This window comes from Taeniopygia guttata, chromosome 2, assembly GCF_048771995.1.
Source record: "Taeniopygia guttata chromosome 2, bTaeGut7.mat, whole genome shotgun sequence".
Classification (NCBI taxonomy): Eukaryota; Metazoa; Chordata; class Aves; order Passeriformes; family Estrildidae; genus Taeniopygia; species Taeniopygia guttata.
This window is the reverse complement of record NC_133026.1, coordinates 82,772,449-82,785,269: the sequence shown is the minus strand read 5'-3', so window position 1 is coordinate 82,785,269 and position 12,821 is coordinate 82,772,449. Positions and strand designations below refer to the sequence as shown.

Below are 12,821 nucleotides of genomic sequence, written 5' to 3'. Positions count from 1 at the left end.
TAGGAGGTGAGGGCAGGGTGGTGACACAGCCTGGCTTTTTTTGGCCATGGAGCCTGGATTGCGAGGCAGCACAGTTGGACTCACCATGGTGCAGGGAAAACACAGAGGGACTACCTGTGGTACAGGGACAGCATGGATGGCCTCCCCATGGGGCTCTCTCAACCTGCACCTCACCTAACTCTGTGTCCCCTCCACACAGTCACCACCCACAGACACAGAGCCTCCAGCTGTGCCCAACACCTCCTTCACCCACGAGGACAGCAACAAAAATATTCTGGGGCTTGGGGTCTTTATCTTGTTCTCTTGTCTCAAAAGATACATATCAGTTTACAGACATAATTTAATAATATTTCCAATTTTTATGAAATTGCTTTTTTTTTCTTTTAAATACAATATTCTCAAAGAAAATGAAGTTACAATATAAAACCACAGAAAAAAAAAGGTGGAATTACAACTTTTTCCATTAGAAAAGGCAGTGCCTGGGGAAGAATGGGAAGCAATTATTTTTTACTTTTTAAAACAGATATAAACTTAAAACCACTCACATATTTACTATTTAAAAGGTGAACTAAGCCATATCAGGGTATTGCACCATAGCAAAAAAAAAAAAAAGAGAAAAAAGAAGATAACAAACTTTTCTGAGGGCACAGTTTGTTTCAATGTACACAGATGCAACATCCTATTCTCATGCCATCCTTGCACATGTTCATAAATAAAATTACTGAACCACTTGTTCCTAAACAAATTGAAGATGATTTTGAGCAAAAGAGAAAAACACTGGAAAAAAAGCATAACTAAAAAAGCCCTTTAGTGAACAGAGGATGCCATTTGCTCTGCCTTTAGACTATGCCCTGATACAATGTATCTTAATATACTTACTTATACTACTGTACTGTTTATTACACAACATCAACATATTCTGTTATAGTATAAATAAGAAAACTCCAGAGCCAGGAAACAAACCCACTGTGAGTGACAGTGCATCATCATGTCATACCAACCATTTTAGCTACATATACACATACAGATGTATATAAAATATTATTGATACACAAATCCGAAGAGAGGGCATGTGCATGTGGACAGGAGGAGTGACACCGAGAGTCGGACATGTGTGTGTGTGCACAGAGATGTGGTGAAGGTAGCAAACCTACCCAGGAATCAGAAATCACCTTTCAAAGCTGTGTTTGAGGCACACTTGAACTCTGCTGGAGCTGTGCTTGTTTACACAGTTCATGCACGTGGCTTTATTTGTGTCGGTTTTTGGTAAAAGCAAAGAAACAAAACCACCTGAGTGAGCTGCTGTCCCCCTCCCCTGTATAGCTGGGGGAGTCTTAAAATGAAGGGTGGAAGAAATTATGATATGGCATATATAGTGACCTAAACCTAAGAAGAACAGGAATGAGGTCTAAGAGCAATAAAAAAGCAATGTCTGATCTCACACAGAACATTGCAGCAGGGCTCAGAAATTACTTTGTCCCCTCTCGTTCGGCAACAATCAAAATTCGAGAAGGGTACGAACAACTGAATGTATCCCAGACAGCTATGAAAAATGAACCCATTCCAACTGTACTTAAAGAAAAGTAAAAATTAAAGGAAACTCATCCATGTAAGTTAACCCCTGGGAAATCCTCTTCAGATCATTCCTATACAAAATATTTGGTAATACCTTATTGCCAGGTGAATTGGAGAAGAATGTGTAGCAGGCATTGATAACAAGGCCATGGCTGGGGCGTGAAAGTGGCCAGGGATTCCTTGCGCCCAGCCCTCGCACAGCCTCTTGGGCTGGAGGGTGACAAGCAATGATGTCTCAGCTGAGTTATAATGTGGGAGTAAAGGGCATCAATAAAGTCCCATAAGGCAACAGAGTTCTAATAAGGGGAATAGAAATTACCTCTTGTTCTGTAGTTCACGCTGCTCATTTTTGGGGGATAACATGTCCTAGTAATGTGTTTTCCCTGCTGTGGATGCATGCACTGGTCTGTGGGCATTCTTATGCAGCATTCACCTCTGGTGACAAAGCCACCACACTGTCAGGCTCTCCTGCATTTTCAGTGTAAAAATACCACCATGCCCACGTGTCCAGTGAAGCAAGTGCCTCACAGCTGGCATGAACATTTGTGATTCATTTTTTTCATCAGTGTCCTTCCTCAGCTTCAGTGTTGTTGCTCCTGACCTACACCTGCCAACGTGAAAGCAGAAGGAACTCAGCATGCCTGAAATTTTTATCAAATACAGCTGCAAATGTAGTATCAGGCCACACTGGCCCAGGTACAAGCAGTTCGTGGTCCCATCGAATCTGTTTTATAGTAAATATGTGTGCTTCCTGCACTTGTGAATGGAAAATCTGTAAATGTATGATGAGACTGCTAGTCTTGTTGGGTATTTGACTGTGTTTACTGCAAAATATCTATTCCTTATGCAGACTAGAAGTATTTATACATTAAGTTAATAAGATGGGTTGTTTTTATGAATGTTTCCCAGGAAATATTGCAGCACCAATGACAGATTTTCATGCAGCTGCAAAAAATTTATTTTTGCCCAGTCTTAAAGCATGAGGGTGTTCAGGGAAATGAAATATTTGGAAGAGGAAGCTATGTAGAAGCTTTAAAAAAAAGGTTTTTTATAAGATGTGTATGGAGTTAAAATCTATTTGTCATAGAAGTTTTGATTCTAACTGAAGCTACAGTACCTACAGCAAAACCCACCATGGACAAAGTTTTGGTGGACTTTTCTGCACTCTGCAATGTGGTGCAGCCTCTGGTCTCTATTCTGTAAAATCTAACATTTTTTGTATTTTAAGATTAGTTCCACTGGAGTAAAAGCAACTCAAAGCACTTACTGAAATGACTGGTTGGACAGGAAGTAAAGGGTCACCACACCTTTGTGGACCTTGGTCCCTCATTAAATGGCTGGTTTAATTAATCTCAGTGCTTTAAAAATAAATCAAGTGCAACACTTATGAATAGAGCCACAAAATTTACATGAGGACATCTTCTGTGCCAGCAAAATGGGATTTTTTTTCTATCTAAGAGAGGGACATTTGGATATTTTCCAGACAGTTTAAAAAGATGAAAAATGTGTTTAAGGAGACTCTCCACACATATACCTATCTACTTTCTCAACTGTACATCATACTGTTCTAAATAACTAAAATTTTAAAGAAAAAGAAAAATTAAATACATTGTAACTTATATATGCAGAGTAAGGAGGGGCTGCTTAACAAAAAGTAGGGGGTTATTGGATAGGAAGAGAAAATATTTATTCAAAGAAGAGCCAACAATACCCTTTTTCTATACATTAAATGCAATTCATACTTCACAGAGTATATTACAAGGGTGTTTCTTCTATCTTTTGCATTCCTGCTTGCCTGCCTAGTGACACAAACAAGGCATATTGTGCTGTCAATACCAGTAGCACCCTTGCCAGTGGAAATGTTCTTCTTCTTACCATCAAAGCAGCTCAGAACCTTCTGGCTGGGGGGAGTCCTGTCCCACCCCAGCTGTCCATGAAGTAATGTGAAATGGGTCTCTCCATCTTTAGTTGAGTTCAATCTTCTCAAAATAGTCAAATAATACTGGAAATCAAAAAAAATCACGCATCTGGTAGAAGAGATCTACACTCAGGGTGCTAAGAGAGAAAGCCACTGCTGCCTTTTGTGTCCTTGTGTGGAGCACCTTGTGTGTGGTTAAGAGTTCTGGTAAGGGGGGCTTGCAGGAAGCATCAGTTCAAGGAAAGGCTTTCAGATATGTGACTACAAAAACTCCTACTTACATTACTAAGGGTTTTTGGTGATCAGACATTTTCAGTAAAAACTCATTTTAGAAAACTGAGTTGCAATGCATGCTACCAAAATGAAATCCCTGTTCTTGCGGGAGAACACTGCTGAACTTATGATTCTCTTGTGACTTTTACTGTCCAGCTGACTTTTGTTTTGTTGCTGTCATGGCTCATGCAGCTCCAGTAACACAGCTGTTGAGGTTTGATCTGTGCCAGTGTTTTAACCCATGTGGAAACGGTGCTCCCCTCGAGTTATGTGGGAAGAGAATTCGTACCTGTCCTGGCTGTGGTAGCCACACATGTTGCATTCAAAAGGATCACGGAACCCGTGGCAGCCCATATGGATCGTATACATCACGTGATCCAAGAAAAGGACTCGACAGTGTTCACACTTGTAAACCCTTACTTGCTCCCCATTGCTGCTGATCACTTTGAAAGCATCCTGGGAATTGTCAGTACCCGCTCTCAAGACATCATATTGCCTGTTTTCTTCTTTTATAGAGATGCCATTTCTCGCATGGCCCCCTATGTGGTTTGGCAGGTAAATCAAACCACTGCGCTCCTCATTATTGCTCTCTGTATCTGTTGAGTCTTGGCAGCTGTTGCTGGGAGAGACATCTCGTTCCGAGGAGACAGACTTGGCTTTGGAAAGCAGCAACAAGTTTTCCACTGCGCTGTCCTGAGGGAGGTTGGAGCGAATCTGACTGTCCCCGAGAGGTTTGTGGAGCTGATACATGGGGCTGATGACGGGCACTACCTCAGAACCACCCGGCGGCGTCTGGACGAGGGGACGCAGGGACTCTGCCCCCAGGTAACTGATGGCATTGTTGATGGCCTGGTCGATCACGTGTGTCTGCATGAGTTCATTCTCCTTCTCATAGTTGATACTGGCATCATATGGAAGATCAGGCAAGCATTTGTCACCTGCAGTGAAAAGCAGTGAGGAGTTAGGTGGCTTTTTTCTACATGAATGAGGAAATGAACATAATGGATTAATAAAACAGGGAAGAGGAGAGTTGACCGAATCTACCGCTGAAATCCAGCTAAGGTATTCACTGTTCTCTAATAAAGCTGCTAAGAAAAGTGGCGGGTTGGTGGTCTTTTCTTGCATGCCTAATAATTTGAGTGTTTTGGAAAAGCAAATGGATGAAAGAAACTCTGGAAATAATTATACAGAGATACAGATCATTATCATGGGAGCTACAGATCTAGTGCTTTGTCATGTCTTTCTCCTTTCTCACTGGTGTCCCTCATCTGCCTCCTACAGTGAGCAGAGGCACCCACTGCCTTTGTGGCTGCTGAAGCCAGTGTGCCTTCACGGCCACAGAATGCTTGGCCTGATGTTTCAGAGCATGAAGCACATTATCAATATTTTTACCTAAAGTATTACATTCTTAGACTGGAAATTGTATGGTTTAGTTTCAGACCTTCCGTTTCTTAGAAATAACCCATATCACCAATGTGGTCATATATATGTCATTTTGGAGAAAAATCAATAAAACCTTTATTTTTCATATTGCCACCATCCCCACACACCTACCACAAGCAATGTTAGACACATCACCAGAAGCTACCCATGTTCCTAAATATTTTGTGTCAAAAAGTTCTTGTATACACAAGAAACCAAGAATCATGGAAAAAATTTAAGTGCATTTGTAGTTGGAGCATATTTTTCCTACAAGGTAGAAAGCCTTATCTAGAGCAAGATTACTTGTTACTGGTAACTTTGATTCTGATGGGATGCCTTAAGTAAGGGGTAAATCTATATTTCTTTTTTTTTAAATCAGACTGCACTAATCTATATTTAGCTGGATACCCCAGTATTGAATGTTGAGGTTCACTACAATTTCCCCCAGATTACTGGACAGCTAGCAAAACATAGAAGGAAAAAGTTAGGGGTGGAAAAAACTATTTAAATGCACAGATACTGATTTTATGGACTTGAGCACTTTAACAGTGTAAACCTTCAAAGTTATTACCAGGCCCTTAATAAATTCATGCAAATGTAAAGAGGTAAAAGATTTTCACAAGCTCCTATGGTCTACCAATAACATATTGTTGATAGTCTGGATGGATTTTCTAGCTCTTCAGATCTTGGGAAACACTGAAAGCCACAAACATCTCTGTACAGTGCTGTCACCATTTCCCGATCAACATGAAATTTACTGCTAAGTCTTGGAAAGTCCTAATTTGTCAAAAGAAATGCTAACAGAAGCATGGAAATTTTACCAGAAGATCGGCACATTAATTTATCAACAATTTTCCACGGAGTTTCTACTCAGATTGACCATTCAAAGTCATTGAAGAGACCAAAAACCTTCTAGCATGACACTTTTGCAATGATGGGGGCTAAAGTGTAGGAAGTCCTGTGGTCTACATTTCCCACAAGATATGGTTTCATACCAGTTCCAGGCTCTGCAAGCAGAAAAAGAAATACCCTAAGCATTGCATAAGTTCCTATAGGGGATGTAGGGTACAGACACCTTCTAGCTGCTATACTACACCAGCTTCCAGTTCCTCTTGTTTTCTTTTCCAATCATTCTGCCAATTTGGGCTGCATTTTTTTTAAATTCCAGATTTATCCTCTATAATGCTATACTTTTCAGGCATAGTTACCTAAGATTCAAAATAGGCATTACAAAAGACTCTCAAATTAAATACAGAAAAACTCTCCTAACATGAACATCTACACTTCATTCAAAGAGGAAAAAATGAAGTCAAAATCATTCATATTCCATGGGCACTGCACACCACTGAAAAATGAGACTGGCCTTCATTATAAACAAAATTTTGGGCATCCAGAAAGCAAGATTTTAATATGTAATTCTTGGGTAGTATTTGCTTTATGTAGCATAACCAGTTGGTAGTTGTGCTGAGAGAATCAAATGTTCATAAGAAAAATTTGTTTCCAAGCAAAGTGCCTGAAACACACACAAAGTTAGGGTAGGTAGGCACAATTTCTATATCTAGGCAATGCAGTAATACTTGCACTCATTAAAAATAATAGCTCATTTCTGTGGTTATTAGAGCATAAGTAAATTAAACTGCTAATGGCTTGATGCACTTCAAGGTTTGCACTGCTCCGGATTTTGCAGCAGGTACTTAAACAGTAAAAATGCACTCACTGCATGTGGGCACCTTTTCTCATAGTATTTTTTAATCCCTCTCTTGGCTGCTTGTTCTTTTAAACATTATAACCACACATGAACTTTTCATTGAGTTCTCGCTCTCTGGTTTGGACGGCCCAGTTCTTCTGGGTTTGGGAACTATTCCAGTTTGGAATACAGAGAAAATTTTACAGGTAACTGGCTGAATTTGTTGAACAATCTAATTTTTAAAAGGTAATTAATTTAGTCTTGAGAAAAAACTCATGAAGCAGAAGACACTCCTTTGCTTATGTGAAGGATGCCATTTTCTCCTTCTTTCTGGAATTCAGCACAGGTATTGGGACATGATAATCTACAGGAACAATAAGCATGTTTTAGTACCCAAAATCTCTCCTCAGCAGCCAGCTCAACCTTGTGTTAATCGGGAATTTTTCTATTGTATGAAGCAGCAGATGAGGATTGGAAAAAAAAGGATTTGGAAGCATTTTCTTATTAGAAAAAATTTTCCTTTTGAAGCCTAGCAGATTTTCATAAATATCTGTTGTCAGAAGGTTGTCTTCCTACACTACACCCTGAAAAACTGACAGGAAACTCTGCCCTCCTAAAACTAATAGTTAAACTGGCTGTCTTTACTGTTTCTCAGTGTGAACAGAGAAAAAGAGAATGAAATAGCCAGTCTACACCCAAGGATACACTACATTTACCATATTTGCTAGTACCTTTTAAATTTAAGCACTTTTAATCTTCCTGGAGCTTTCATAGAATTAGTATCTTGCCTAATGCAAACAGTTACTAGGGTGTTTAAACTAGTCTGGTAGGCCTCACATATATATTATAGTTGATATATTTTTGGTATCTATCTCTACTACAACTTTTGCCCTTTTATAAGCATAAGTATTTCCTATTGTTGACTACCTTCTAGAACTGTTGTATTTGGACTTGAAAAAAGCCTTGGAATTTAATTTAAAACCTTTTGTTGCACCTCCTGACATAGCTGAAACTCCCCTTTCCTCATCTAGGAAATACTAATTTTCCTTTCACCCCTGTGTCCTTGTTGAATAAAGTATATTTGCATTTTCTGTCCTATAAACGGTTCTTTTTTTTTTCCTTGACTTTTGACTGAAGACCTTCTTAATGTGCATTTTGCTTCAGAGACTTTAATCTGATTGTTTCCTATATAATAATTTTTTAAATGTACAGAGAATTAAAAAAGAACCTAACTAGATATGAGTATAGGCTCTCATCTGATCTCCCATGTTTTAATTTATTGAATTATTTACCTTCCATAGCTACAAAATATTGTATGTGGATCTTACAAAACTGCTGTAATCCCTACTTAGTACAGGCCTACTAAACAGAACAATATGTGTAGCCATCATTTTTATAGGCTTAATGTAAATTTTTTTCTTATTAAGACAAGAACTGCTATGTGCAAATGGGCATGAAGTTTTTGCATCCTTCATAGAATGTGCACAGTTTACATTTCATTTAGATACTGTTTTCAGACATATCAATCTGGGCTGTAAAAATAAAGAGAGTTTATTAAAGGGTGAAGAATATTACCCAGTCTACATTCAACTATTCACAAATGCTTTCAGAAACACTAATATGCCCAGATCTGAATGTCATTCAAGATTTCAATAAAATAACTCTGAAAATATGGTCAAATGATATCCCAACGGCAAACTTCTATTCTTATCTTCAGGTTCTTAAGGCAACTTCAAAAACCAGTTCAGCTTTTGTAATGATCTGGTCCGTAAGCTTTTAAAAAGGCAGGAAAAATGCTGGAGATGTTTAGTTGTTTTTTTTCCTCCTAACACGTCTCTGTATCTGCTTATATGGAGATACATATTGTTAATTTAGAAAAGCGAGTAAAATTATAAAGCAAAAGTAAAAATACTGAGATTTTTTATGGGGCTTTGTTTTATTTTATTTTTAGGAGACAGCAAACGTTTAACTCTTACCCACAAATTTCTGAGGCATAGAGCTCTTACGTTTGGCGACGTTACTTGCTAGTCTATCCAGCACGAGGGCTCTTTCTGACCCTATCTTGCACAGGTCTTCAGCCATTTCACTCTGGTTACTTTCGTCTTTTATGACTGAAATCAAATGACATCAGAAGGGTTAGGCCGGTTCCATTTTAATGGAACTGTTGTCTTAGGTTTCTCAGTCAATGTCTTTTAGCTCCCAACAGCTGGATGAAGGAGCTCAGCATATGAGACACAGGACAATTCTGACTCTCAGGAACAAATTCCCTCATGCTGATTAATCTATGTACATGCTCATGTTTTCCTCATTTAGGACACAAAAATGAGATAACAACTGCAAGGTTTCTGCCTGTATGTCACATAATCACTTTACCCTTTGTTCTAAAGCCACTCTTAATTTCTGTGAATAAATGAGGTCCTAACTTTATCCTAGACACAAAGCAGTTCATCTTTCCACTCTCCCACTGAAACCCCCTGCAATGTCCTTCTGCACCTCTCCCAGTGTCTGATAATTGCTTCCTCAGTAGGAAAAATGGATAAACTTCTCAACTCTAGCAGTGGAAGATGTATTTGCCAGCTACACCAACCCTTGTCTCCAGCCCCTTTTATCCTGTAGCAAATATTTCATTACTTCCTTGATGCTATTTTAGACTTTAACAATTTTAATTGATAAAATCACACTTTCAGTGGAACACTGATTTCCAATACTCAAACCTGTTTCCCAACCTCCTGCTGCTGCTGAGACTCTGTAGAATTAGGAGCTTAACTGTGAGGCTTTAGGAAAAGGAGACTATTTCATTTTCAATGTATTTTACTTCAGTACTTTCCTGCAGAAACAAAAGGTATGTATGAAAAAAGCACTGTCAAAACAATGATTGTGAAAAAGGTATGGAAAGGTATTTCTGACTTGCAGCATCTAAGAGAATGTAAATGCACTGAAATCACAACACAGCTGTTTAGCGGTAGGTTTTTTGTTTGTGAGGCTTGGGGTCTTTTTTGTTTGTTTGTCAAGGGAGAAAAAGGGGTTAATTTTACTTTTATCTGCTACTAAGATATAGATATTTTTCCTGAACTTTTGAGTTGCTATTAAAGGAAGACACAAAAGATAACTTTTGTACTTTGATTCTTTGAGTTGTTTAAATTAAGTGCTCCACTCTGCTACACTTTTGCATCTGTGCCTGCTGAGAATTTGTTTTATCACTGGATTTACTGGTTCACAGGACCCATTACTCTGATACCTGGGTGTTTCTCAATAGCTGAGAACACATCAATGTGATCCAATGTTATTCTGAGGATATACCACAGCCATAAAAGGATGATTGTGAAAATTTTGCTGTTCCTGAAATATATGAAATCAGCTCTGATGGGTGAGGAACGAGTGAAGTTTCCTATTCAACAGTGCCCTGCAACCAAACTGAGGAGTACACAACTGGTTCTTGAGTCCCTGCTGCAGCAGCACATACTGCAGTGACAGTGATAGTGGAAATGAAAATGCCAGTGCCAATGACAGTAACTTGGAGTTTCACAGAATTATGTTCCAGCCCCATGAGACACTATAGATTGTGAACCATGAAGGAAATTAGAAGAATTTAATCATTAAGGTGCAGAAGAGTAATGGGTGTTTATGGTACATAGCCATCATCGAACAAGCACACATCAGCATCTCGTGCTGACCAAGGCTTCCAGGTATTACCTCAGGAAGAGACTTACAGAGAATGTTTTAAGGCAGACATTCAACTGGGGCACAAAAGACTGAATATTTAGTTAAAAGTTGAAATGATCAAGGAATATCTGTTTAGGAGATAATAACATTTCTTTTCTAATCAGTTCAAGAGAAGATGAGTCATGTATTTAACAGTCAAACTTTCAAACTTCTAAAACTGTTATTAAAAAAGAGGGCAAATTGAATCATATACTAATCCCCAGAACTTGCAACTGAAACCCTCTAAAATCTGCTACCAAATGAATAACTCTTTCTCTATAATTTGATGTCTGTAAAGTGAAAAAAAACTTTTCAAACAAAAAATCCCAGTGACTGAAGAACTGTAATTGACACTTTAAAAACTAAATAAACTACTTCTCCTTTTATTTAAGTCTGGTAAGACTTCAGCACACTTCCACTCAAATGCAGAACTACAAGTAATATCTCTAAGAGAAGAACTTCACATGGACAGTGAGATTATAGTCCTATAAAATAAGAATTTTGCCATTAAATTCATCGGGTTCCAATTTTGTGTTATATTTCCTTCTCTTAAAGAGAGAAAATAAAAGTTAAAAATGTAAGTACAATCCCTTGTTCCATTTTTTACTCCCTTTTACTCTATCTTTCGCTTATTTGAGTTCTTTTTCAATTACATTTTTTTTAGATTTCCAAGGTGATGGAAAACTTCTACAAGTTTAGGTTCTTTCCACTGACATTTTTTATATGCATACTGCCAAAAGTATTTTAAAAATGCTGTAAAAAAACAGTCTTGCTATGTCAGAATGTCAAATTAGATGGTCTAGCAAATATTTTTATACCAAACTTTTCTTTTTTTTTTTTGAGGCTGGGGGAAAAAAGGGGTCTGAATAATGGCTCTAACAGATCCACATCACACCTTGAAATAGTTTAAGAACAGTAATATTATAGCTGCTTGCTTTTCTAGGTATATCATAGACTATAGTAAAATTCACAGGGCATCCACTCATTATCAACTGGTTTTTTCTACATTTTCATCATGCAAAATACTAGGAAAAATGCAGGAAAGTTTCATTTTTTTAGAACTGTATAGAATTTATTTGTTAACTGAGGACTAAATTTCTTTAAGAGTGAAGCCTTTGGCTAAATATGAGATTTAAACCCTTTAGTTAATTTAATTTTTTTCTAATTTGCAAAAGCAGTCAAATATAGAATATACAAGAATACAAGAAGAATATGCAAGAAGAAATATATATATTTTCATGTATATACAAGAAGAAGTGATTCTTTCAAAGCATTAATTAATTCCCCAAGTTTTCATCCCACTGAGTTATTAGATATTTAGTTGCAAGCTAGTGCAAGCTCTCCTGTCAGGATTTGATATAAATAAAAGTCAGTCTCGAAAACTGTTTCATTTCTTATTAAAGTTTATGATTCCTGACATCAGTTTCATTTTACTAAGACTTTTGTAATAGTTCAGATACTCATTCACACAGATTTTCAAATTCAGTGTGCAGACGTGCCACTGAAGACTGAAATCCCAAACTAGAATATTTGCTTCTAAATCCTGTCATCTCTTTGAGAAATAAGTATTGCTGCTTAATGCGTATTATTACATTGAGGTTTTCTATTCATATATTCTGCAGCCCCTCAATAAAATTAGAAGGGGCACTGCTCTAACATGCTGCCTGCAGAAGCATCTCAGTTGTATTCACTGCCATCATTATGTGCATATACTTTACATTATTTGATAGCATGTAAAAACATTCAAGTTCTGTACAGATATAAAATATTAAATGAAGCATCATTGCAAAGAGGCCAGAGAGAACTTTCCATTTTTTGTCATTTGACAAACTAAATAACATATATGGACAGGATTAAAAAGGTATGCAGGAAATGGAAGTTACTGGCTGGGTTTAAACTCCACCATAGAAGCTGAATCTGCTCCATCTAAAACTGCACATGCAAGAGGACTTCATATGGCTAATTACTGTGATCAATCCCTTACAGATCTTCTGGATCTTTGTTAAAAAATATAATCCAATTCCTCATATCTGCTTTCTCTCTTTCTGGATATAGTTTCTGGATATTCTCCAAGAAATTGACTTTACCTTCATCATTACACTAGTCTCAACAAAGGTCCTTACCTCCCCCCAGTTTTCTTTCAAAGAGAAGATTGGGAAGAAGGCTGTCAACAAATTATTAGCCATTCTGGACTGTCTCAAGTCAAAATGTCTAAATTAAATAACTCTGGCTTTATGTCCTCTC

General features: G+C 37.7%; 1 protein-coding gene across 11 annotated transcripts in view; it reads right to left on the bottom strand.

Annotated features, from left to right (window-relative positions):
• Nucleotides 1-322: 322 nt before the first annotated feature.
• The window catches only part of IKZF1 (IKAROS family zinc finger 1), a 101,741-nt gene continuing 89,242 nt past the window's right edge, over nt 323-12,821 (bottom strand). For 8 of the 11 annotated variants that reach the window (XM_030265727.4, XM_030265736.4, XM_030265731.4 and 5 more), the window contains 2 exons: nt 8,852-8,986; nt 323-4,704 (listed from right to left, as the gene is read on the bottom strand). In XM_030265727.4, the coding sequence (XP_030121587.1) occupies nt 4,001-4,704; nt 8,852-8,986 (839 nt within the window). In that variant the 3' untranslated portion in view covers nt 323-4,000. The remainder of the gene's footprint in view (nt 4,705-8,851; nt 8,987-12,821) is intronic. The other 3 variants (XM_072924357.1, XM_072924359.1, XM_072924358.1) reach the window with 1 other exon arrangement.